At 39.4% G+C, this 25,493-nt stretch overlaps 1 protein-coding gene across 3 annotated transcripts in view; it reads left to right on the top strand.

Annotated features, from left to right (window-relative positions):
- The window catches only part of MYOM1 (myomesin 1), a 158,654-nt gene that overhangs the window by 81,862 nt on the left and 51,299 nt on the right, over positions 1-25,493 (top strand). For 2 of the 3 annotated variants that reach the window (XM_037982472.2, XM_037982474.2), the window contains exons 15-21: positions 1,391-1,447; positions 6,047-6,171; positions 12,212-12,395; positions 13,130-13,304; positions 16,382-16,503; positions 18,382-18,669; positions 20,997-21,193. In XM_037982472.2, the coding sequence (XP_037838400.2) occupies positions 1,391-1,447; positions 6,047-6,171; positions 12,212-12,395; positions 13,130-13,304; positions 16,382-16,503; positions 18,382-18,669; positions 20,997-21,193 (1,148 nt within the window). The remainder of the gene's footprint in view (positions 1-1,390; positions 1,448-6,046; positions 6,172-12,211; positions 12,396-13,129; positions 13,305-16,381; positions 16,504-18,381; positions 18,670-20,996; positions 21,194-25,493) is intronic. The other variant, XM_037982473.2, reaches the window with a different exon arrangement.

The following is a 25,493-nucleotide window of genomic DNA, read 5'->3' as shown; positions in this document are numbered from 1 at the left end:
TCTTTGTCGTTGCGGGAGGTGGCTGGGGGTGTCCTGTTCATTGCCGGAGGCTGAGCAACATCCCTTGTCTCTACCCACTAGATACCAGCAGTGTCATGGAGACACTACCAAATGTCACCTGAGGGGCAAAATCACCTTTGTAGAGGACTGCTGGTCTTTGCTACATTCACAGTGTTATTCTTTACCTTCAGTACATGTAGTGGCATCATAAAAGTCTAATTAAAATAAAGTCACTGACTGGTTGTGGTGGCTCACACCTGTAATCTCAGCACTCTGGGAGGCCGAGGTGGGTGGATCACCTGAGGTCAGGAGTTCGTGACCAGCCTGGCCAACATGGCGAAACTCCGTCTCTACTAAAAATACAAAAAATTATCCAGGCGTGGTGGCAGGCACCTGTAATCCCAGGTACTTGGAAGGCTGAGGCAGAAGAGTCATTTGAACCCGGGAGGCAGAGGTTGCAGTAAGCCAAGATCACGCCACTGCACTCCAGCCTGGGCGACAGAGCGAGACTCCATCTCAAAATAATAATAATATTACCATTTCCCCAGCAACCGTGTCCCATCAGGCTCCTTGATTGCTCTTCAGTCACTTTTCACCAACCCTCCGACTTCCTGCCCTCTTTTCTGAACTTGCAAATTCCATCTCATACATTCGTTTTCTCTTCTTTTATCAGTTCTAATCAAAATAAGATTTGTTTGAATTGAAAATAAGTTATCTTCTTCACCGCCTTTCCGTTTTTGCACAAACTCTGACAGAAAGTCCCCTGGTTAATGCAAGAGTAGAACCACTCTCTTTCTGATGTTTATGGCATCATACAAGTGAAATTTCCTCTTTAACTTTGTACCCGTATCATTCATTTTCCTTGCTCAGGATCTCAACTGATTTCCTTTGGAGATAATGTTTTTCGAAATGCAATGGGAAAGATTTGCTTTGCTGAGCTTTACTGCAGGATCAGCACTCCCTCTCCTCTTTCATCTTATTATGACAGATAAATAACTACTGGACTTACAATTGTTCTGGAAATGTTTCTCCCAAACGCATGCTATCTCTTCAGAGGGGACGAGCAAGCCTACCTGTTCCAGGAGATTCATATTGAACAGTTAAATGAACACAGGTTACTTACCTAGCTTGTGCCAGTACAGTTCCAGAAACATCTACTCAGCCAGTCCAGGCAGATTCCAGGCTCCAGGAGATTATGAGTACCTTGAGGACAGGGGCTATGTTTCCCACAATGCCCTCTACATGATTGATACCATTCATGGGAAAACACAGAAGTCTACTAGTAACAACCCCAGTTGTGACTAATCTGGCCACTTTCCCAACTCATCAGTGCAGCTGATAAATTGCACACTTGTGAACGTTTGTAATTCTTCCTTTTGTCTTTGTTCAGGTCGCCCCTCAGCACCCTGGACTGGACAGATCATTGTTACTGAAGAAGAACCTTCAGGTAAGAAGTCTGGTTGCCCCAGATACTATTGCTGATGTTTTGCTAAGCAGTTTGGCTTTTGTTGTAGAGGGTGCCGTGTGTATTGCTTAAGACGTTTTGGGAAGAACATTGTAAAATATATGGAGATTGTAAGTAACTTAAGTCAGAGAATCCCATTTTATTTTCAAAGCTTTATTAAGATGTAATTGTCATATAATATACTGCAAATATGTAACATGTACAATTTGATAAATTTTACACGTGTATATACCCGTGAAACCATCACCATTTTCAAAATAATGTATTTTATCACCCCTAAAATTTCCCCTTCCCCTTTGTAATTCCTCCCTTTCATGTCTCCCCGTCTCCAGCCATCAGTGATCTGCTTTCTGTCCCTGTAGTTTACGTTGTCCACAATTGTAGATCAATTGAATCGTGTTCATTTTTGTCTGTTTTTCTTTACTCAGCATAATTATTTTGAGATTTATCTACATTGGCGTGTGTATCAATTCATTCCAATGTATTTATCCATTCACTGTTGAAAGCTTCTATGAACATTCTTAACTGTTTCTGTGGACATATGCTTCCATTTATATCGTGCGTAAATACCTAGGAGTTGAATGGATGTGTTATGTGGTAAGTGTACGCTTAATTTTTAAAGGAACTGCCAACTGTTTTCCGAAATGATCGTACCATGTTCCATTCCCACCAGCACCACATGAGAGTTCCAGTTGCTCCCGCCTTGTCACTAGGACAGTGTGGCCAGTCTTTCTAATTTTAGCCGTTCTAGTGGGTTCATAGTGGTATTTCTTTGTGGCTTTGATTTGCATTTTATTCATAATGTCGAGCATCTTTTCATATGTTAATTTGCCAGTTTTTGTGACATTGGGCATCTTTGTGAAATTCAGTTATTCTTCCTGTTTTTTACCCCCTGGAAATGTTATAACGTTCGTTTTTACATTTCACTTTGTGACGCATTTAAAATTAATTTTTTCTATGTTACAAGAAGTAAGGGTCTCAGTTATTACTATCATTCATACTTGTATATGGCTATTAAATTATTTCAGCAATATCTATTGAAAAGATTATTCTTTACCCAATGAATTTGTCTTGGCACCATTGTCAAATTCAATTTATTACGTATTTGTGGATCAATTTCTGGAATCTCTGTTGGTCAATTTTCTTTCCCCTCTATCAATACCATACTGTCTTTATTACTACGGCTTTTCTGAGTTTCATTTTATTTGACATATAAATTTTAGCATCTTAAAATCAGTACAAGTCCTCTAATCTTATGTTGGTTTTTTTTCCTCCCAAAGTTGTTTCAGCTATTCTGTCTTTACATTTCTATATAAATTTTAAAATCAGCTTATCAACTTCTACAAAACACATGCTGGGATTTCAACTGAACAGTATTGAGTCTTTTGATTTATGAACATAGCCTGTATCTCCATTCATTCAGCTTTGCTTTCATTTCTCTCACCTTAGTAGTTTTAGTGTGCAGGTCCTGCACATTTTTATAGATTTACTCTCAAGTATTTCAGATTTCTGATGATGCTGTAGATGGTATTGCTTTTTACTTTAATTTGTTTTTGATGCTATTAGAAAGAAACGCAATTGATTTTTGTATATTGATTTTGTGTCCTGCATCCTTGCTGAACTAATTTATTAATTCTCACAAACGTTAGGGTTTTTAATGAAATTTATTATGGATTTTCTATTACAGGATTATGCCATCTGTAAATAAAGATAAATTAACGTCTTCCTTTTCAATCTGGATACCTTTTATTTCTTTTTCTTTCCTTATTGCTCCATCTAGAACCTTTAGTACGATGTTGAATAGAAGTGGTAGACTGGTCATCTTTGCCTTTTCCTGATCTCAGGGGGAAAGCATTCAGGCTGCCACCATTACGTCTAACATTAAGTGTAGGTTTTGTATAGATATCCTTTATCCAGTTGAGGAAAATTTCTTATACTCCTGGTTTTCTGAGAGTTTATATTAGGGAAAAGTGTTGGATTTTGTCAAATGCTTTTCCTGTTTCTATTGAGACGATCATATGATTTTTATTTTTCCACTTAACATGTTGAATTACATTGATTAATTTTAGATTATTAAACCTAAATAAAGTAAGTGACGCAAACTAAACCTCACAGTCTTGGGTTGAATGTCACTATGTTATGCTGTGTTATACATTGCTGGAGTTTACTTGCTAAAAATTTTTTAAGGAATTCTTGTATCTATATTCATAAAAGATATTGGTCTGTGGTTTTTCCTAGTTAAGTCTTGGCTTGGTTTTGGTATTAGGGTAATGAGTGGAAAGTGTTCCCATTATTTTAATTTTTCGAAAGAGCTTGTGTGGACTTCTTTTTTTTTTTTTTTATCAAACATTTAGTATAATTTACCAGTAGAGCCATCTAGGCCTGGAGGTTTGTTTTTTGGTTTGTTTTGTTTTGTTGTGGGAAGCTTTTATACTGCAAATTCAATTTTTAAAATAAATTTAGGACTATTCAGGTTATTTACTTTTTCTTGAATAAAATTTAATAGTTTTCATCTTTCAAGAAACTTATTCATTCATAAAGTTGTTCATATTTTCTTATTATCCTTTTAATATCTGCAGAATTTGTAGTGGTGTCACCTCTTTCATTCCTGATATTCGTGTTTTACCTCCTTTGTCCTGACCTGACTTTTCATAGTTCACCTTCCAGTAATATTATATTACTTCACATGTAGTGTAAGAATTTACAACAGTGCTTTTTTTTTTTTTTTTTGGCTTTTTTTTTTTTTTTTTTTTTCCCGACAGGGTCTCTCTCTGTTGCCCAGGCTGGAGTGCAGTGACATGATCATGGCTCACTGCAACCTCAACCTCTTGGGCTCAAGCAATTCTCCCACCTCAGCCTCCCAAGTAGCTGGAGCTGTAGGTACACACCACCATACCTGGCTAATTTTTGTATTTTTTGTAGAGCTGGGGTTTCACCAAGTTGCCCAGGCTGGTCTCAAACTCCTGAGCTCAAGCAATTCACTTGCCTTGGCCTCTCAAAGTGTCTGGATTACAGGCATGAGCCATTGTGCCTGGCCTGCAACAGTATTATTCCATTGCCCACTCTTACCCTTGGTGCTGTTATTGTCATACATTTTATTTGCATATTTATTGTAAACTACATAATACGATATTATTATTTTGACTGTAGTCAATTATCTTTCAGAGATATAAAATGTAAGAAAAAAGGTTTTATTCACTCACATTTTTATCATTTCTGTTGCTTTTCATTTCTTTGTATAAATCCAGATTTCAATCTGATATGATTTTCTTTTTACCCGAAGCACTTCCTTGAACATTTCTTGTAGTGCTGGTATTTTATCCTTTGTTATGTGAAAAAAAAACCTCTATTTTACCTTCATTCTTGAACTATGTCTTCACTAAGTATAGAATTCTAGGTTGACAGTTTTTTCTCTCAGTACTTTAAGAGCTTTGTCCAGCATAATGTAGATCTACGCTACAAGAATGATTGCTTTTATTCTTATTTTTGTTCCTCAATATATAATGTGTCTTCTCTATCTGCTTTTAATATATTCTCTTTATCGCTAGTTTTTAGCATTTGATTATGATATGCATTGTGTAGTTTTCTTCGTGTATCTTGTGCTTAGGGTTTGCAAGTTTCTCTAATCTGTGGGTTTGTAGTTTTCATCACATTTGGAAATTTTTCATCATTATTTCTTTAAATATTTTTTCTGTATCCCATTATTTTTCTTGACCTCTGGAGTCTATGTATTTCCAGTCTCCTTCCCCCCTGCCTGATAAGACCAACTTTACTGTAACTGTAAACTGAAACTGTCCTAAACTTTACTAAAACTATAAACTCAGCTCCACTGGGTCCTTGTCTCCTGCCTATCTGCTTATAGGATTCAGTGCCCCACGTATTTTCATATCTGAGCCAGGGTAAGTCCTGCTTGTGGGGGTTCATGTGGCTCGAAACTCTAGATGCTCTGGGACTTCTGGGATCAGGGTGCTTCTGGAAGTTTGTCCTTGCTTTCACCCTAACACTCCTGACCTGGCCTCAGAACTAAAGATAAGAAGAGTATCCTAGATTTCTTAGCTCTATATTCTAAATGAGCAATGGGGCTGGCCACTGTGGCTCATGCCTGTAATCCCAGCAATTTGGGAGGCCAAGGCAGGAGGATCACTTCAGCTCAGGAGTCCAAGACCAGCCTGGGCAACATAGGGAGACCTCGTCTCTACAAAAAAAAAAAAAAAATTGAATTATGTAGGTGTGGTGGTGTGCACCTGTGGTCCCAGCTATTTGGAAGGCTGAGGTGGGAGGATCACTTGGGCCCAGGAGATCAGGACAGCAGTGAGACATAATTGCACCACTGCACACCAGCGTGGGTGGTAGAGTGAGACCCTTTCTCCCACAAAAAAACCAAAACAACAACAACTGCTCAATGGCATTTGAAGAATGAATGAATGAATGATATTTTGGGGGAATTTTAGAGACAAGATACTTCTTTATACTGTGGAGCCGTAATGAACTCTTCCTCCACAGACAGCAGCATCTGTGGCTCTCTGAGTATCCTGGGCTACCCAGAATGTGTGCTTCTCATGTTTCCTTGTTGTTTTTCAGAGGGTATTGTGCCTGGCCCCCCGACAGACCTCTCTGTCACTGAGGCCACCCGGAGCTACGTGGTGCTCAGCTGGAAGCCCCCTCGTCAGCGTGGTCATGAGGGCATTATGTACTTTGTGGAAAAGGTAAGACTCTAGCATCAACATGACCTCATACTACCTCCTAACGATTTGTTTAGAAAAGTAGAGGCTAAATTCCCAGGGACAATGGAGTGAGGGAGGAGGGGAACATTTCCTGAACTCACTAGATCTTTATAAACTGTGAACTTTCTCCATAGAACAAAGTGTATAACACAGAACTGTGCCTGAAAATCAAGGGGTTTATGGATCCCCAAGACTCACCCATAGACTCCTAAGAGATCCAGACCCAATACCATAGCCCCTACAAGAAGAGAAATGTTCCTGAAATGGTAGATTGACTGTATGACAATGTTTTCTAGGGACCTTCCTGTCTCCCTTGCTTGGTAATGGCTTTTCATCTCTCTACCACTCCTCCTTCTGTAGCAGGGCGTGAACATCGTGAGGCTAGAAGGGAGGGGGGAACAGAGAAGGGGCAATACTCTCAAATGGCCAGGAGTGTGGAAGACAGCAAGCTCACGCCGCTGTACTTCGCTAGCTCCACTCTGAGTACAGGTAGCGGAATGAGGTCAGGGATCACAAAACAGTAAATATTGGCAAGTTCTTTCCCCAGATAGCTTACAATTATGTTGCGAATTAGAACATTAGAGAAGGCAGCGTGCAATGAAGGACCAGAATGGGTGGAACGAATGAGAACGGTATGTGAATCAACCACGCATCCGTATTTGTGGGGAGTTCTGGGAACGAATGAGAACCGTATGTGAATCAACCACACATCCGTATTTGAGGGGAGTTCTGATAAGGATTTATGCCCAACAAATGGAGAAGAGCCAAGACCTGTACAGGACATTATTTTGGGGGAACTGACTGCCACAAGTGTAGAAACAGGAGAGCTGCCGGGCAAGGCACAGGTCTTAGAGGGGCAAGAAGTCCTTGACTAACAGGATCATGGCTACTGGAAAACGGCATTTAAAGAGAATTTGCTTAAAACGAGGTTCAAAATCCATTTGTTGAAAAAGTTCTGATTAGGATATAATTGAGAAAATGAAAGAAAATAAGTTTATTTTATCCCATATGTAAGAACTTTATATTTTTATTGGTAGCAATGCACCATTTTTTAGAACAACAAATGAAACAAGTGTTTGTACTTTAAAATTTTTTTTAATAAAATTCTGTGATAGCATGAAAAGGTATCATTTACTTTACATTTTACTTTCATAGCAAAATCATAGAATTTTTTTTTTATAAAAATACAGTGCTCAATTAATTCTCCTAAAGGTCTTTCTCTTTCATCCTTAATACTGTTTTGGTCATTCATTTTTATAACACCTATTAGGTCACCTTCCCTGATAATTATTGCAAGATAATACGTTTCATAGGTATATAGGTGTATGCAAACTTCCGCACATTAGGTAGTAACAACATAAAGACAATACGCAAATATCTTTGAGCTGCATTCTTCACTTCCTTTTTATTCCTAGCAAAATGGTGACAATGGATGCCTTATCTTCTCTACATGCAATATGGATATCTTCCAAGAGAGTCTTGTTTTACAGAAATAATATTAAATTTTTATATACTTTCTAGATATCAACTTCAAATATAATATAACTTGAATAGTATTCTAAGCTTTTTTTTTTTTTTTTTTTTTTTTTTTGAGATGGAGTCTCTCTGTTGCCCAGGCTAGAATGCAGTGACACAATCTCAGCTCACTGCAAACTCCGCCTCCCCAGTCTAAACAATTCTCCTGCTTCAGCCTCCTGAGTAGCTGGGATTACAGGCGTGAGCCACCACGCGCCACTAAACTTTGTATTTTTAGTAGAGACAGGGTTTCACCATGTTGGCCAGGGTGGTCTCAAACTCCTGACCTCAAGTAATCCTCCTGCCTCAGCCTCCCAAAGTGCTGGGATTACAGGCATGAGCCACCACGCCTGGCTGCATTGTAAGCTTTTTAAAAGAAAATAGATGGCAAAAATAGAGTGGTGGATCGATGTTCATTTCCTAGTGTGTTTAATACACACCCCCACTGAATCTCTTTGAAACACTCCACAGGAAGAAGGTTCTGAATAACCTCTGTGACAGTAATTACCATCTTTCCTATAATAAGGACACGTAACAACTATTCAGAGGCGTTTTCTGCAGATGAGTCAGCTTTGGCTGCTGCTGAACCTTTCCTCTGGTCATATAAACTCTAATTTCTCTGTGGAAGTCTATAACTTCCCTAGACCTAAATACCTATGAGTTTGTGATTAAAAATTAAATATTCTTCCTCCAGCACACCTATTGGCATGGAACAGAAGGGGGCATTTATGAACACAGTACTATGTAGAGAGGCCTGCACAGGGCACGGAACACAGAACACCCAGGATGTTGGGTATTGAGGACACAGAACACATCCAGGGACCTGGGGTACATTTGCAGAACCATCCAAATGTCAAACTGTTCTGAGCTGAGACTAAAATTATTTCTGATGCCGCTCTTCTGATATGCTGACCTTTCTAAAGGGAAAAGGTTTGCGCGCTCCTGTCCCTGCCGTGTCTGTTCCAGGACGCCCTGCACCCGGCATGCTGCCTGTTGGGCCACCCCTGTGCTTGTTCTTCTTCACGGCATGTCCTTGATCCCCAGAACGGGTGAAATCGAAGGGTTTATTAGCAAGGGACTCAGATGAATCAGTCCTTGGACTTCCAGCCTCCCCGTCCTACTGTGTTCTTTTTAGTCCCAAACATTTTCCTCAGGTGTTTTACGTCCTGAGCACTTTCTCTCACTCCCCTATCAAAAATCTGATCGTGTCAGAGACAAGGACTGTATCACTTGTTAAGAGCAGGAATGAATATGGCTAAGATTTGCACTGTTCTAAGCACCTTACGGTAATTAACCCACTTAATTCTTAGAGCAGCCCTATGTGGTAAATACCTTTGTTTTCATCATGCCTGTGTATTTTTAAATGTTTTGTAGAGATGGAGTCTCCTTATGTTGCCCAGGCTGATCTCAAACTCCTGAGGTCAAGCGATCCTCCCGTTAGCCTCCCAAAGTGCTGGGATTACAGTTGTGAGCCACTGTGCCTTCTGTACCACTCCTCCTTCTGTAGCATGGACATCGTGAGGCTAGAAGGGAGCGGGGAACAGAGAAAGGAATAACAGATCTTGCCTATTTTGTAGGTGAGGAAACTGACGCATAGAAAGGTATATAATTTGCCCGAGGTCACAGAGCTGCTACAAAACAGAACTGAGATTTGAACCCCAGCAGTCTGGTTCAGGCGCATAAATCCAACAATTACACCGGGTCGCCTTTCAATCTTCCCAGGCTTGTCTTCTCCTCTGGAAAATGTTGACAATCATACAATACTACCTCCACAATACCTACTCCATGGCATAGTGGAGAGGTGTAAAGAGTTATAATGGCTTATAAAGTTTTCGGCACAGTGAAAGGCAGCTATTTTTTTATGAGAGCATAAACAACTGATAATGGCCTAAGAATTTGCCGGGGCGGAATATGTCAAAAGAAATTAAAGCCATAAACAAAAAGATTAAAGGTCTGAGAGAGTTTCGTCCCACAGGAGACAGCAGACACACAAAAGATACGTTATCATAAAAAACACTGCAAGGAACTTTAGAGGTTACCTTGTCAAATTGGCTCGTTTTATAGACGACGAAACTGAGGCCGAGAGCATATGTGTGGCTTTCCAAGGTCACGTGGCTTGTTAGTAACACAAAGGGACCAGATCCCATCCCTTTGACTCCTCTATGCCATGCCATGTTACCTCCTTGTCAAGTCAAGGAAGATCATGCTGTGTGATGGACTCATAAACTTAAAGTCCCAGAAATGGACCATCCTGACAGCTGGTCAATCTGTCACGAGATCTGGATTTCAGAAAAGTCTTTTGAAAACGTTAAAAATTTCTCTAGCAAAATCAGGCAAGAGTTTCTAAAGTTCTTCTCTGACCAACCATGGGCAAAGTTGGAAATTAAAATAGGAGGGAAAAAGGATTACCAAAGGCTTCTGACAGTTTTCTTACAATATCTTCTACCAGAGCTCAAATACACACCACGTCCTTCATTCGAGGATTTCCAAGTCACTCTACATCATTTTCATTTTAAGAATAGAGTGTCATTAAATTAGTTTTCCTGTTAATTATTCTAAGACTTAGGCAAAAAAAGAGAACATCTTTTTTTAATCTGGATTTTATTGATACATAATCAATGCATGTATTTACAGGGTACACTGAATATTTTGATATATCCTTGCAATATGTAATGATCAAATCAGAGTAATTGGGGTACCCATCACCTCAAACATTTATTATTTGTGTTGAGAAAATTCTAAATCTTATCTTTTAGGTATTTTGAAATATATAATAAATTATTGATAACTGTAGTCACCCTACTGTGCTATTGAACACAAGAACTTATTTCTTCTAATTGTATTTTTGTGCCCATTAACCAACCTCTCTTCACCACCGCCCCCAACCCTTCTCAGCCTCTGGCAACCACCGTTCTACTCTCTACCTCCACAAGATCAAATTTTTTAGCTCCCACATATGAGTGAGAACATGAGATATTTGTCTTTATGTGCCTTATTTCACTTAACAAAATGACCTCCAATTCTATTCATATTGCTGCAAAGGACAGGAATTCATTCTTTTTTATGGCTAAATAGTATTCCGTTGTGCATATTTACCAGTTTCTTTATCCATTCATCCACCGATGGGCACCTGGGTTGATTCCATATTTTAGCTATTGTGAGTAGTGCAGCAATAAACATGGGAGTGCAGATATCTCTTTGACATACTGATTTTCATTCTTTTGGATATATACCCAGCAGTGGGATTGCTGGATCATATAGTAGAAGAACATCTTCATCTTTCATTCATTTAGAAAAAGAAAATACTGTAGCTGATTATGTACTATTTGCCAGATGGAATTCTATGCTCTGTCATAAAGCAGTGAACAAAGCTCCCTGAGCTTATGTGATTTGCTCTTCAGTGGAGGAGACAACAAATAAATAACTTAATTTCAAATAGTGATACATGACTGAAGAAGAATAAAGCAGACTAAGAAAAAGAGAGTGATAAGAAAAGGACCAAGAATTCTTTTAAATAGGTAATGGGCAGGCCAGGCACAGTGGCTCATGCCTGTGGGAGGCTGAGGTGGGTGGATCACTTGAACCCAAGAGTTAGAGACCAGCCTGGGCAAAATGGGGAAACCTCATCTCTACAGAAAAATACAAAGATTAACCAGGTGTGGTGGCGTGTGCCTGTAGTTCCAACTACTTGGGAGGCTGAGGTGAGAGGATCACTTGAACCCAAAGAGGTCAAGGCTGCAGTGAGCCATAATTGTGCCACTGTACTCCAGCCTGGGTGACAGGGTAAGACTCTGTCTCAAAAATAAAATAAAATAAAATAAAATTTAATTAGAAAATTACCTGATCCCAAACTATCCTCGAAATAAGACTTTTGTGAGCAGATTATTGTATTTAGTTAACAAAAGAAGCGGAGTATTTAAGTAGCATATTTTTCAAACAATACAATGCTATATTAGTCCATTTTCATGCCATTGATAACGACATACCAGAGACTGGGTAATTTATAAAGAAAAAGAGGTTTAATGGACTCACAGTTCCACGTGGCTGGGGAGGCCTCACAATCATGGTGGAAGGCGAAAGGCATGTCTTACATGGTGGCAGGGAAGAGACAGAATAAGAACCAAGTGGAAGAAGTTTCTCCTTTTAAAACCATCAGCTCTCGTGAGACTTATTCACTACCATGAGAACAGTATGGGGGGGAAACTGCCCCCCATGATTCAATTATCTCCCACCAGGTCCCTCCCACACACATGGGAATTATGGGAGCTACAATTCTAGATGAGATTTGGGCAGGGACACAGCCAAACCATATCAAAAGCCATGTTTGATTTAGAGAATCCTACAAACTTCGGATGCCTCATCCCCTATTTCCTCCGAATCTCTCCTCCAGTCCAGCTTGCATTACAGGGAGTGGTTTGTTGTAGATGAATGAAACTTGGAGATGCCTGGCCTGGATTCTCGCTTGGGCTTGCTGTGCTTTCAATGAGTTTCCCTGTTCTTGCTGCAGTGTGAGGCAGGAACAGAAAACTGGCAGCGAGTGAACACGGAGCTCCCCGTGAAGTCTCCCCGCTTTGCTCTGTTTGACCTGGCCGAGGGGAAATCCTACTCTTTCCGCGTTCGCTGTTCTAATTCTGCAGGCGTTGGTGAGCCCTCGGATGCAACGGAGGTGACTGTGGTAGGGGACAAACTTGGTAAGCAACTGTAAACTTCTTTTACTTCAAGAGAAAAATTCAAAGCAAGAATCTAACTAGTATATGTGTATTTGGCCAGGAGTAAAAATGGTGACATATTTCTTTCATATTATAAATTTACTTGATGGCTGTACTTAACCTATGCATTAAACAAAAATTCATTGTTTTTGTTTATGAAAAGTAAACTTCTTTGGGAGTTTCAACAATATTGATAATGTGTTTTTTCTGAAGTTCATGGACATTTAGTTTATCCATACTCCCTAACTGTTTTTAAATTTTTTGCTTTAAAAAATACCATGTAGGCCAGGCGCGTTGGCTCATGCCTGTAATCTGAGCACTTTGGGAGGCCGAGGCAGGCAGATCACCTGAGTCCAAGAGTTTGAGACCAGCCTGGCCAACATGGTGAAACCCTGTCTCTACCAAAAATACAAAAATTAGCCAGGCGTTGTGGCGCATGCCTGGTACTTCCAGCTACTCAGGAGGCTGAGGTGGGAAAATTACCTGAACCTGGGAGATGGGGGCTGCAGTGAGCCAAGATCCCGCCACTGCTCTCCAGCCTGGGCGACAGAGCGTGCGACTCAGTCTCAAAAAAAAAAAAAAAAAAAATCATAAAATAAAGCAGCTGTCCTTTTGACATGACACAGTATGTAAAATACTTAGGTGTGTGTTTGTGCATAGATAAGGATGAATTTTTAAAACCACCTGAGTTTGATCACCATGTTCCTCCTTCTCAGATATCCCCAAGGCTCCTGGCAAAATCATCCCGAGTAGAAACACAGACACTTCAGTGGTGGTTTCATGGGAGGAGTCCACAGATGCCAAAGAGCTGGTCGGGTACTACATAGAGGCGAGCGTTGCTGGCTCTGGCAAGTGGGAGCCCTGTAACAACAACCCCGTGAAGGGCTCACGGTAACTCAACCGGGCGTGCAGGGCGGGCAACGGCCTCTGGAGCTACCATAGACACACACAGCACACAGACATCCAGTGAGGGAGATTTTTTTAAAAAAAAATTACACTTTTTGGCTGGAAGTGGTGGCTTACACCTGTAATCCTAGCAGTTTGGGAGGCCGAGGTGGGAAGATTGCTTGAAACCAGAAGTTCAAGACCAACCTGGCCAACATAGTGAGACCCTGTCTCTACAAACAAACAAACAAAAACACAAGAAAACATTATACTTTAAATAAACTAATGCAGTGGCAGGCCTGTAGTCCCAGCTACTCAAGAGGCTGAGGTGGGAGGGTCCCTTGAGCTTGAGTTCAACTTGAGTTCAACTACAGCTTGAGTTCGAAGCTGTAGTATACAATGACCAGGCCTATAAATAGCCACTGCCAGCCTGGGCAACATAGGGAGACCCCATCTCTAAAAAACAAAACAGAACAAGGCTGGATGTAGTGGCCCATGCCTCTAATCTCAACACTTTGGGAGGCCAAGGTGGGCCAACTGCTTGAGCCTGGGAGTTTGAGACCAGCCTGGGCAACCTGGCGAAAACCTGCTTCTACAAAAAGTACAAAAATCAGCCCAGCATGGTGGTGTGCTATAGTCCCAGCTACTCAAGAGGTTGAAGTGGGAGAATTGCTTGAGCCTAGGAGGTCAAGGCTGCAGTGAGCTATGATCACACCACCGTACTCTAGCCTGGGCAACAGAGCAAGACCCTGTCTCAAAAAACAAACAAGCAAAGCAAAACAATTACACTTGAGATATTTAAATTAATTTAAAATTGATCATATTAGATGCAATACATCTTTTTTAAGAAGGTTTACTTGTAATGTTAAACACTTAGCAACACATAATGCCAACTATTTTAAGAGTTCGTTTCATAGTGCTTTTGCTGCTGCTTCCTTTTTTACCCCTCTGATTTTATATCTAATATGCAACGTGATATTAGATTCTGAGGATCTAATATGCTCTACTTAACATAAATTACCCAGGAATTTTAAATGAAGAGAAAAAAGTGTCAACATTTTACAAATTCTGGACATCAACATGATTAAACCCAGTGCTAAGTAGACATAGTAACACCAAAACAAAGACATTCAGAATAATTTGCTGCCTCTTTGTATTGTTTCTAATGGGGGAAGGCTTGTTTTTTTTCTTGCTTTCAACCTTTTTATCAATCAGCTTTGCATATTGGTGGTGAATTCTGGTCTGCACCCAGACCAGAGACCAATCTGAGAGGGGGATGCCGCCCTCCCAGAAATTGTCAAATAGGCTTGTTCGACACCTTCTGGCTTGGACCGCTTCTCAGTCCGAGGACCCCCTTAGAATGAGTTGGTTTTGCAGAACGTGAGATAATAGAGGTAAACAGATTAATTAGGGAAGGCAATATGTTTTGTAAGAGATTCTTTTAGCCTATTGGTGCATTTCATTTTTCCTCGGAGTTATCCAGCATTTTCCTGGGACTATTTAGAAATGCTGGTGGTGTGTAGGCGGGAGCTGTTGGAGGGCAGGCACCATTTTTTGTTCATCTTTTGTCCACAGTACCTAGCTCAGTGTCTGGAACACCGAGACCTCAATAAATATTTGCTGAAGCAAGCTGACTCTAAGGACTAAAGGACTGGCCTAGATTGTGGCTCCTTGGTTAAATACTTGAACATGCTAATACTCACAGATTCGTTAGCAGACCTGTTATTTCCTCTGGCTGCAGTCCTTAGGATGGATTCAAATGTTACAGTGATTCATAAAACAGCTATTTATAGCCATAACAGCTATGAAAAGAGTGAGGCTGTTTTACGGATGAAGCTGCCCATGGATTCACGCCTCGTTATTGGGTCTTCATATCTAAATGGTAATTCTAGAATCCATTGTTCACCTTGTCTTCAGATTCTATAGTAATTTCTCAAGTAAGTACGTTCCTTGGCATGCAGGGAGACAGTGACTAGGCCTTTATGACAAGGAGCTACCAATGCCTTACAGCCATAATTATGTACCTGAAATAGTCATTAATCATATTATTAATTGGGTATTAGGCTTAATACATGGGTGATGAAATAATCTGTCAACAAACCCCTGTGACACGAGTTTACCAATATAACAAACCTTCACATGTATCTCTGAGCCTAAAATAAAAGTTAAAAAAAATATATGAGTTGGCTGGGCTTGGCGGCTCTTGCCTGTAATCCCAGCACTTTGGGAGGCCGAGGCAGGTGGATCACGAGGTCAGGAGTTCAAGACCAGCCTGGCCAAGATGGTGAAATCCCATCTCTAGTAAAAATACAAAAAAATTAACCAGGTGTGGTGGTGGGCACCTGTAGTCCCAGCTACTCAGAGTCAGCTACCCAGCTTCTCAGACTGAGGCAGAGAATTGCTTGAACCTAGGAGGCAGAGGTTGCAGTGACCTGAGATTGCACCACTGCACTCCAGCCTGGACAACAGAGTGAGACTCCATCTCAAAAAAAAAAAAAAAAAATAAGATATATATGTATATGAGTTATACTCTAAAATTATTATTAAAAATAATAATATTAATACTAATTATTATTTCTTAAGTGCCTCATATATGCCAGGCCCTATAATAGGTACTTTATATACTTTATAACTAACCTCTACATGGAAATTATCATGTAAGCATCATTATCCCTATTTTACTGGTGAGCATTCGGTGAAAACCAGGGCTCCTCATTTTTTGACAGGTTGGGTTTAGAAAAGTGCCTTAGTTACCTTCTTGTCTAAAGTATATACATTACCTGAATCTTTCTACATCTTTTTTTTTCTTTAAAAGAATGAATTATTAGCTGGGCATGCTGCTTACAACTGTAATCCCAGCACTTTAGGAGGCTGAGGTGGGAGGGAGGATGGCTTGAGGCCAGGAGTTCAAGACCAGCCTGGGCAACACAGCAAGACCCCATTTCTATTTAAAACAAATTACAAAAAAAAAAAAAAAAAAAAAAAGAATTGTTTTCATAAAGTCACATCCACTCCATTAAGCTAACAATCATCTTCCCTAATCTTCCTCCTAGGAAAATATTTTAAAACTTTTTTCCTTTTAGATTTACTTGTCATGGATTGGTGACTGGTCAGAGTTATATTTTCCGGGTCAGAGCAGTCAATGCAGCTGGACTTAGTGAATATTCCCAGGATTCAGAAGCTATTGAAGTCAAAGCTGCTATTGGTAAGTTCCTTACGCATAACTGTATGGGGGAAAAATTGATTTTTCTATGTTAGAAAGGAAGATACTATCATCTCCAGAAATTATTTAGCTTCCAATATTGCTGGATGATTGCATCCTTAGATGATCATTTTCTCTGACTCTAAGTGATGTCTAACCTTCCATAGCTGTCATTTTACAGACCTTCATCACTTATCCAGATTCTGTGCATCCGTAGCCTTTTCATCTTCACGAGCCCAAGTTTCCTCAGATATTTCCCATTGTGTGAAACTCCATTCTAACTTCGTGCTCATCCTGGGACTGTGAAGGGCCATCCCAATTCCATGAAGTGGTATATCACCCATAACACAGATCATCTTGTCCCTAAAAGCCATTTGGTCTATGCCAGAGCCTGGCTTGTTTTTGCTAACAGAACATTAACATGCTTCTTATAAACCCCTCTGAAATTCATGCAAGGCACATGTAATTGCTTAATCATATGTTTCATCTCTGCTTGCAAAGTAACCAACGGAATAAAACGAGTAATGAAGTAATTCTATGTGTGTATGTGATGTACCTCCCAATCTTGGATAAAGTAGAAAAGGGACCCAGGTGATTAGAAACAATAAAAATAATATTTGTGGGTGAGCACAGGGGCTTACACCTGTAATCCCAGCACTTTGGGAGGAAGATGCAGGCAGACCGCTTGAGTCCAGGAGTTTGAGACCAGCCTGGGCAACATAGTGAGATCCCGTTTCTAAAAATAAAAATAAAAATAAATTAGCCAGGCATGATGGTGCATGTTTGTAGTCCCAGCTATTCAGAAGGCTGAGGCAGTTGGATCACTTGAGTCCCAGAGTTCAAGGCAGCAGTGAACTATGATCTCACCACTGCACCCCACCCTGGACAACAAAGCAAGATCCTGTGTCTGAAATAAATACATAAATAAAATAAAATGTTTGTATAGTAACACATGTTTTTTAAAAAGATGATTTAATATTGATTGTCTTCAGTTAGCATCTCATATTACTTTTTCATATTCCTTATAACATAGAGGTCAGGCACAGTGGCTCACCCCTGTAATCCCAGCATTTTGGGAGGCTGAGGTGGGTGGATCACTTGAGGTCAGGAGTTTGAGACCAACCTGGCCAACATGGTGAAACCCTGTCTCTACTGAAAATACAAAAATTAGCCAAGTATGGTGGTGCATGCCTATAATCCCAGCTACTTAGGAGGCTGAGGCACGAGAATTGCTTGAACCCAGAAGGTGGAGGTTGCAGAGAGCCGAGATTGCACCAGTGCACTCCAGCCTGGGGGACAGAGTGAGACTCCATCAAAAAAAAAAAAAAAAAAAAAAAAAAAAAGAAGAAGAAGAAAAAGAAGAAAGAAAAGGAAGGAAGATTCCTTATAATGTGAACCATTGTAAACATGTCTCTTTGAGGTTGGGAGGTACAGACCATTACTACTGTAATACTGCACATAATTCGAAGTGTTATAAAATCAGGATATTTAATATTATGTCTCTTGTGCACTTTATCGTCCTTTTTTCATTCTGTTGAATAATAGGGCTTATATCTCTCAAGAAATGTCTAAGATTTGCTTTTCCTTATATATACTAAAAACCCTTTGGGTTGTGCAAATTGAAATGGTTCCTATTCTATCTGTGGCTTTTTTGTTCTCATTTCTTCTTTTTCCAGAATATGGAGAAGTTGAAATGTTCTTTGGTGTACATTCTGTGAAATGTAGTCTTTCATATTTCTTGCAAATGCGAGCAATTTTCTTTAAGCCAAGATTGTTTTTGTTCTGCTTGTGGTCCTAATGTTTTTTTTCTTTGTTCTATCCCATAAGAGCAACTGATACTCTGTCCGGGCTCAATGCGTTTCTGTTGTCTGGCAATTGTAGGGGGAGGAGTGTCTCCAGATGTGTGTCCCGCACTGAGCGATGAGCCTGGTGGACTAACCGCCTCCAGGGGGCGCGTGCATGAAGCCTCCCCGCCAACCTTCCAGAAAGATGCTTTGCTTGGTAGCAAACCTAACAAACCTTCACTACCCAGTAGCTCTCAAAACCTGGGCCAAACAGAAGTGAGTAAAGTAAGTGAAACAGTTCAGGAAGAGCTTACCCCACCACCACAGAAAGCGGCTCCTCAGGGGAAAAGTAAGTCTGACCCCCTGAAAAAGAAGACAGACAGAGGTGAGAGTTGAGAAAGTGAAGCTGTTCCATCCGTCTCCATCAATGTCCTCACCTCTCATCGTCTACATCACATCCTTCATCCATGTTTGCTTTCATCAGTGTCCATTCTTATTGTATGTGTTTTCAGCTAGCCATCTGAAATGCGTACTTTCATCTGATGACGGGGAAAAGTAATTGTCTATGGGTTTGGCTTTTACACATCATTTTGGGTGCTTAATGATGCTAGAATGTTTCCAGTAGTGTGGTTATAGAGCCTTTCTTGGTTTGTCAGAAAAATACACCTCTGGCCTCATTTTGCTAAGAGAATGAGATATGAGAGCAGGAAGTTCTTGGTACTGCTAGCCTGTGTGAGGTCCTTTGAAATAGTCATGTTTGGAACACGTAGAGGAGAAAGATCTCACAAAGAAGGTGACATCGTACCAGGGTCATAGTTGTTACCTTCTTGCTCATCCTCAGGTTATTAAGCGGTTATTCACATTTAACTTAAATAGTTTGCAAGAAAAATCAACACTGGAAAATTAATTTTTTAAGTAAAAAAGTATATAAAAAGGGTTAAAAATTCTAAAATAATAATAATTTAAATAGCTACTTACTACTTTTTGAAATGAAAAAAGAAAAGAAAAACATAGCTATAAATATATCTTTGAGTGACCATGAAAAGTTTAAAAGTTAAAATTATAATCACATATAGCTATACTGTTTGATATATGATCCTCATTCCCAGAAGTGATTTATTGAAGACAATCTATCAGTAGGCTAAGAATGATCCGATTAGGATATTTGGTACCTGTGACTAATATATCCTAGAAGATATTGTTTTTCCTATCAAATAAAAATGAACTGATGAGCATGTGGTGATAAATTTTTAAATGCTTCTCATCTATTTCTTTTTTCTACCCCACCCCAACTTCTATAACCTCCTCTATTTTATGACACCTTTCTTTGTCCCTCAACTCGAGAGGAGATATTCATTTGAGAGCACATATTCAACAGTGCTCTGAAATAGAGGGAGAGAGAGAAAGCTTTTTTTTTAATGTAAAGAATAGAAGGAGGCTGGTAAGTGGAGATGAGATAAATGTATTTTATTTTAAAATCCTTCTTTCTTCTGATACTCTTTTTGGATAAGAATGAGATAGTTGCTTTATCTCCTGTAATCCAAATAAATATTCAGAAAATTCTCTTTGATGTTATTGCATTTCTAGATGGATTTCTTTCCACCACTTCACCCCCTCTCTTCACGGAAACTGTAATTTCAGTAGTTGAGTGAAAAGCTGATCAGCAAAGCCACATAAATGAAGGAGGACTTTTGAAATATCCTCCAAATATTTTTCTAGCGAAGCACTGGTAAATATGGTGACAGCTGTATAGCATTGTACCACATGAAAAATACTCCAACATCAGATTAAAAATAATGTGACAAAAGTATTACACACTAAGAGAAAGTCACATAGCAGATTGTGCCTGTTTTTTTAAAATGTTTTCCAAAGGTGTCATTTAGCTGAGCTCTAAAGTCAGTTTTTCTTGTGTGTAGACAGAGCCGTGTAGTTGTAAGGTCTCACAAGGGTAAGCGTGCCTGAATGGTGAAATGCTAACCATTTGAGAAATATATGGAAATTCTGGGCCAGGTGTGGTGGCTCACGCCTGTAATCCCAGCACTTTGGGAGGCTGAGGTGGGTGGATCACCTAAGGTCAGGAGTTTGAGACCAGCCTAGCCAACATGGTGAAACCCTGCCTTTACTAATAATACAAAAATTAGCCAGGCATGGTGGTGCACACCTATAATCCCAGCTACTCGGGAGGCTGAGGCAGGAGAATCGCTTGAACCCGGGAGATGGAAGTTGCAGTGAGCCAAGATGGTGCCATTGCACCCCAGCCTGGGTGACAAGAGTGAAACCCCGTCTCAAAAAAAAAAAGATATGTGTGTGTATATTATATATATACACACACATATATGGAAATTCTGAATAAGCAAATTGCAGCAGAAATTGATATATACATTCCATTTTCCTCAGAGAACAAATACAACTAAACCACATAAAGAAACAAAAATTAAACCTTGGGAAAAATATTTCTACTTATGAGGAAAAGAATCATTTTCTTTCAGGGTATTGTACCATTTTGCTAGGACAGGTTCATTTTATCTTTGGAATAATGATTGTAGTGTACTTTTTACTGTGTCCATTGCATACACCAAGTCGAATGTCAAGTTAATGATCAGCTTTATACTGCAAGATCTAGTGCCCTCATATGTGGCATCAACGGAAATGTGTATATATAGAATCATAAATGCATTTCTGCCTACTCACAAGCTATTCATATTGCCACAGCACCACCATCTCCACCCCATGATATCACCTGTCTTGAAAGTTTTCGTGACTCAATGGTTCTTGGATGGAAGCAACCTGATAAGATTGGAGGGGCAGAAATTACTGGCTATTATGTGAACTATCGCGAGGTCATTGATGGGGTACCAGGAAAATGGAGAGAAGCCAATGTCAAGGCTGTCAGTGAGGAGGCATACAAGGTAAGCACGCGACTTTCTGTAGCGTGGTGTGTCCTATGTATGACGCTATGCTTGCACGCCCAGGCACGCACACACCCAGCACCTTGTAAGAGACTCACGTCATTTCTCCAGAGTCCACTGTCTGCAGTGGCATGAGTTTTGTGAAAAATATACTGTGGTGAATACAAGTAGTTTGGCTAACCAGGCAGGATTTATATTTCCTGATTCATACACATAAGCATAATAATTTCCTAGAATATTTACTATGAAATGTGCGCTTACTGTACAAACTAATTTTTTTTTCAAAACTTACGAAGTATCTACAATTAATATGCCACTAGCCTCAAGAGTCCCAGGATCCTTCCAAAGCCCTCAAGTTGAGGAAAAAAAAAAAAAGAGTCTCAGGATTTAATGACACTCTGGATTTTTAACTTACTTTCTTTTTTTTTTTTTTCCCTTTTTCTTTTTTTTTTCCCTTTTTCTCTTTTATTTATTTATTTTTTTTGAGATGGAGTCTTGCTCTGTCACCCAAGCCGGAATGCAGGAGCGTGATCTCAACTCACCGCAACCTCCACCTCCCAGGTTCAAGCGATTCTCCTGCCTCAGCCTACCAAATGCTGGGATTACAAGTGAAAGCCACCATGCTCAGCTAATTTTTCTATTTTCAGTAGAGACAGGGTTTCACCATGTTGGCCAGGCTGGTCTCAAACTCCTGGCCTGAAGTGATCCATTCACCTCAGCCTCCCAAAGTGCTGGGATTGCAGGCATGAGCCACCGTGGCCAGCTGGGTTTTTAACTTTCAATGTCCAAATTACAGAAGATGAAGGGATATGGGCTTGATGGCCAGACTCAGCTCACCACCTGTGAAGTGGCCTTTGTTATAGTCACTTGATGGCCACAAAGGGTGGCCTCACATGTGTTCTCCTCTACATGGGGGCCTCCACTGCTCAGGTCACATAAGGGAACCAGAACAGTCTCACTGTTGCTTTGGCTGATGATTTTCTTCTCTAGAACTTCATCAGCTACATCCAAGCTACCACCTCTTAACACTCTCAGAATCCCGTGCCATGAGGGTTCAGAGCAGGGTGAGGCCAGGGATGACACTTGCCCCAACTCAACACCTTGCTCTTTCAATTTAACATTTGAAATTTATGAAATATCATACACATGCTGAGAATACATAAAACAAAATTGCATTTTTTTTTTTTTTTTTTTGAGATGGAGTTTCGCTCCTGGCCTCAAGTGATCTGCCCACCTCGGTCTCCCAAAATGCTAGGATTACAAGCATCAGCCACTGCGCTTATACAAAATTGTATTTTTAAGATTCTTCCCTGTTAGTGCAAGTGACTATAACTCATTCTTTTTCATTACTGTGTGGTATAGTATTCCATTATGTGGTCATATCACAATATAGTCTTTCATTCAATTCTTATTGCTATTTGGGTATTTTTGCATTTTTAGCTACATCAAGCAACGTAGCTATGAACATTTTTGTGTACATCTATCTGCTGGTACATAAGTGCACCAGTTTCTCTAGGTGATCACTTAAATGTCGAATGGCTGGGTTGGGGGGTCTGTTTATCTTCCTCTTTACTGGATAATTCCATACTGTCTTCTGAAGAGTGTGTGAGAATTCCCACCGCTCTGCATCCGTGCCAACACTTGGTCTAGTCACACATTTTCAGCTTTGACAGTCTGAGTGTCAAATGAGTTTGAACATCTTTTCCTATGTACACAGTCCATTTTGATATCCTCTTTTATGCCTGTTCAAGGTTTTTGCCCATTTTTCTGATGCCTTCTTGTTGACTTGCAAAGTTCTTTACATGTTATGAATAGAAATCCTTTGCAGGATTTCTTACACTCTGTAAGTCGCACACATCTTCTCCGACTTTAATTTTAACATCAAATTCATTGTAGTCAGATTTACTAACATTTGCTTTGTCCTTAGTGATTTTTGTGCCTTTTTGATGAAATGCCTTCTGTATTCCAAGATCGTGGAAATACTATAGTTGATTATATTCTAAAAGGTATACTATTTTGCCACTTACATTTCTGTCATTAATTCACCTTTATATTTGTATATGCTGTGAGTTAAGCATCAAAATTAATCCCCCCCACAGAGACATATTTGTCCCAGCATCATCTATTGAAAAGTTTGTCATCTGCCTGCTATTCTGCCAGGCTATCTGTATCATATATCATTTCCTTATATGCATGAGTCTGTGTTTGTACTTCCCATGCTGTTCAACTGGTCTGTTTGTCTAACAGCGGGTGAATACCACACTGATTTGGATATTATAGCTTTATAGGCCAGGCATGGTGGCTCACACCCGTAGTCCCAGTACTTTGGGAGGCCAAACTGGGTGGATCGCTTGAGGTCAGGAGTTTGAGACCAGCCTGGCCAACATGGTGAAACCCTGTCTCTACTAAAAATACAAAAATTAGCAAGGAGTGGTGGCTCTCATGCGTAATCCCAGCTACTTTTATACCTTTTACTCAGGAGGCTGAGGCATGAGAATCACTTGAACCCAGGAGGTGGAGGTTGCAGTGAGCCGAGATCATGCCACTGCACTCCAGCCTTGATGACAGAGTGAGACCCTGTCTCAAAAAAACAAACAAACAAACAAAAAAAACACAAACAAACAAAAAAATTATAACTTTATAGTAAAGTTGATGATTGGTAGATCAGGGTCTCCCAGTTTATTCTTTTTCCAGAGCTACTCTTAGCCCTTTGCACTTGATATAAATTTAAGTATTAGGGTCCCAAGTTCTACCAAAAAGAATAATAATAATAATAATAATAATAATTAAGACAAAACAAAAGAAAGCAACAATAAAAAAAAGCTTACATTCAACCCAACTAAACCCATTAGAATTCTGACTGAGGATGCATTGAATCTATAAATAAATTAAGGAATAATTGGCATTTAAAAAATATTGAACCTTCTAATCCATGAACATGTTATTTTTCTTCATTTGTTTTGGTCTTCTTTCAAGCCTCTCACTAAAGTTTTACGATTCTTTACAGAGGTTTGTATATCATTTGTTATTTTTTAATAGAGATGATATATTTCCAGTATATTTTTATGTCGGTTTTTATTGCTAGTAAAGAGAAATATAACTTTTATATATTGATTTCACATATAATTATTATACATAGTCTTTTGTTAAATTTTTAAAATAATTTGAATGTTACCTTTAACTTCTCTTGGAGTCTCTCTATGTATAGTCATATCATGTGCAAATAGTGGCAGTTTACGTCTTCATTTCCAAATTTTATACCTTTCACTTCATTTTCTTACCTTACTTTCTGCATAGCGACTTTCGCACAACATTGAATAAAAGTCGTGATGCTGGGGGCATGATGGCTCACACCTGTAATCCCAGCACTTTGGGAGCCTGAGGTGGTGGATTGCTTCAACCCAGGAGTTCAAGACCAACCTGGGCAACATAGCAAGACACCGTCTCAAATTTTCTTTTTTTTTTTTCTTTTTTAAAGTGGTGATGTTGGTCATTCCGGGCTTGATAGTTATCTTAAAGGGAAATTTTTCAACATTTCACCATTAAATACTGTGTTGTGTGTTACAGGTGTTTTGTAGACATCTATTATCACTTAAAGGAAGTTTCCTTCTATTCCCAGTTTGCCAACAGTTAATTAAAATTATCAAAAACATTTTTTGGGACTATTGAGAAGATTATATATTTTTTCCCTTTTATTTTAATTTGGTATATTCTTGGAATTGTCTAATGTTAAAACAACCTTGCATTCCTGGAATAAACTAAATTTGGAGCCTATATATACTCTGTTTATATCACCTGGATTTTGTTTGCCAATTATCGTTTAGGATTTTTGCTTCTATGTTCATGAGTGAGATTATTCTGAGACTTGAATTAATTTAATACTGATATCTGACAAGGATACTACAGGAAGGAAAAAAATGCAGGATGATTTCCCTTTATTAAGATATAATTCACATACCATAAAATTCACTCATTTAAAATGTTGCTTTATGTATTTTGAAGTGATATTTTTAAATGGATACAAAGTGACTCTTTACCACTACTAATACATTTTACCTTAAAGTCTATATTGCCTGTTATTACTATAGATACGCTAGGGTTTTGGGGTGGGGTGATGTTTGCATGGCATGTAACTTTTCATCCTTTAACTTTCTTTCTGTAACTTTCTGCTTTACATGTGTCTCTTAAAAATAGCACGGAGTTAAATTTTGTGTTTTCCTCCCTAACAGTCTTTGTCATTTGTTTACTATTACTCATTACTTTTAAAAAAACATCTAATCATCTTATTTTGTGCTTTCTA

This window comes from Chlorocebus sabaeus, chromosome 18 (genome assembly GCF_047675955.1).
Source record: "Chlorocebus sabaeus isolate Y175 chromosome 18, mChlSab1.0.hap1, whole genome shotgun sequence".
NCBI classification, from domain to species: Eukaryota; Metazoa; Chordata; class Mammalia; order Primates; family Cercopithecidae; genus Chlorocebus; species Chlorocebus sabaeus.
Note: the sequence above shows the minus strand (reverse complement) of the source record. Positions and strands in the feature narration are given on the sequence as shown.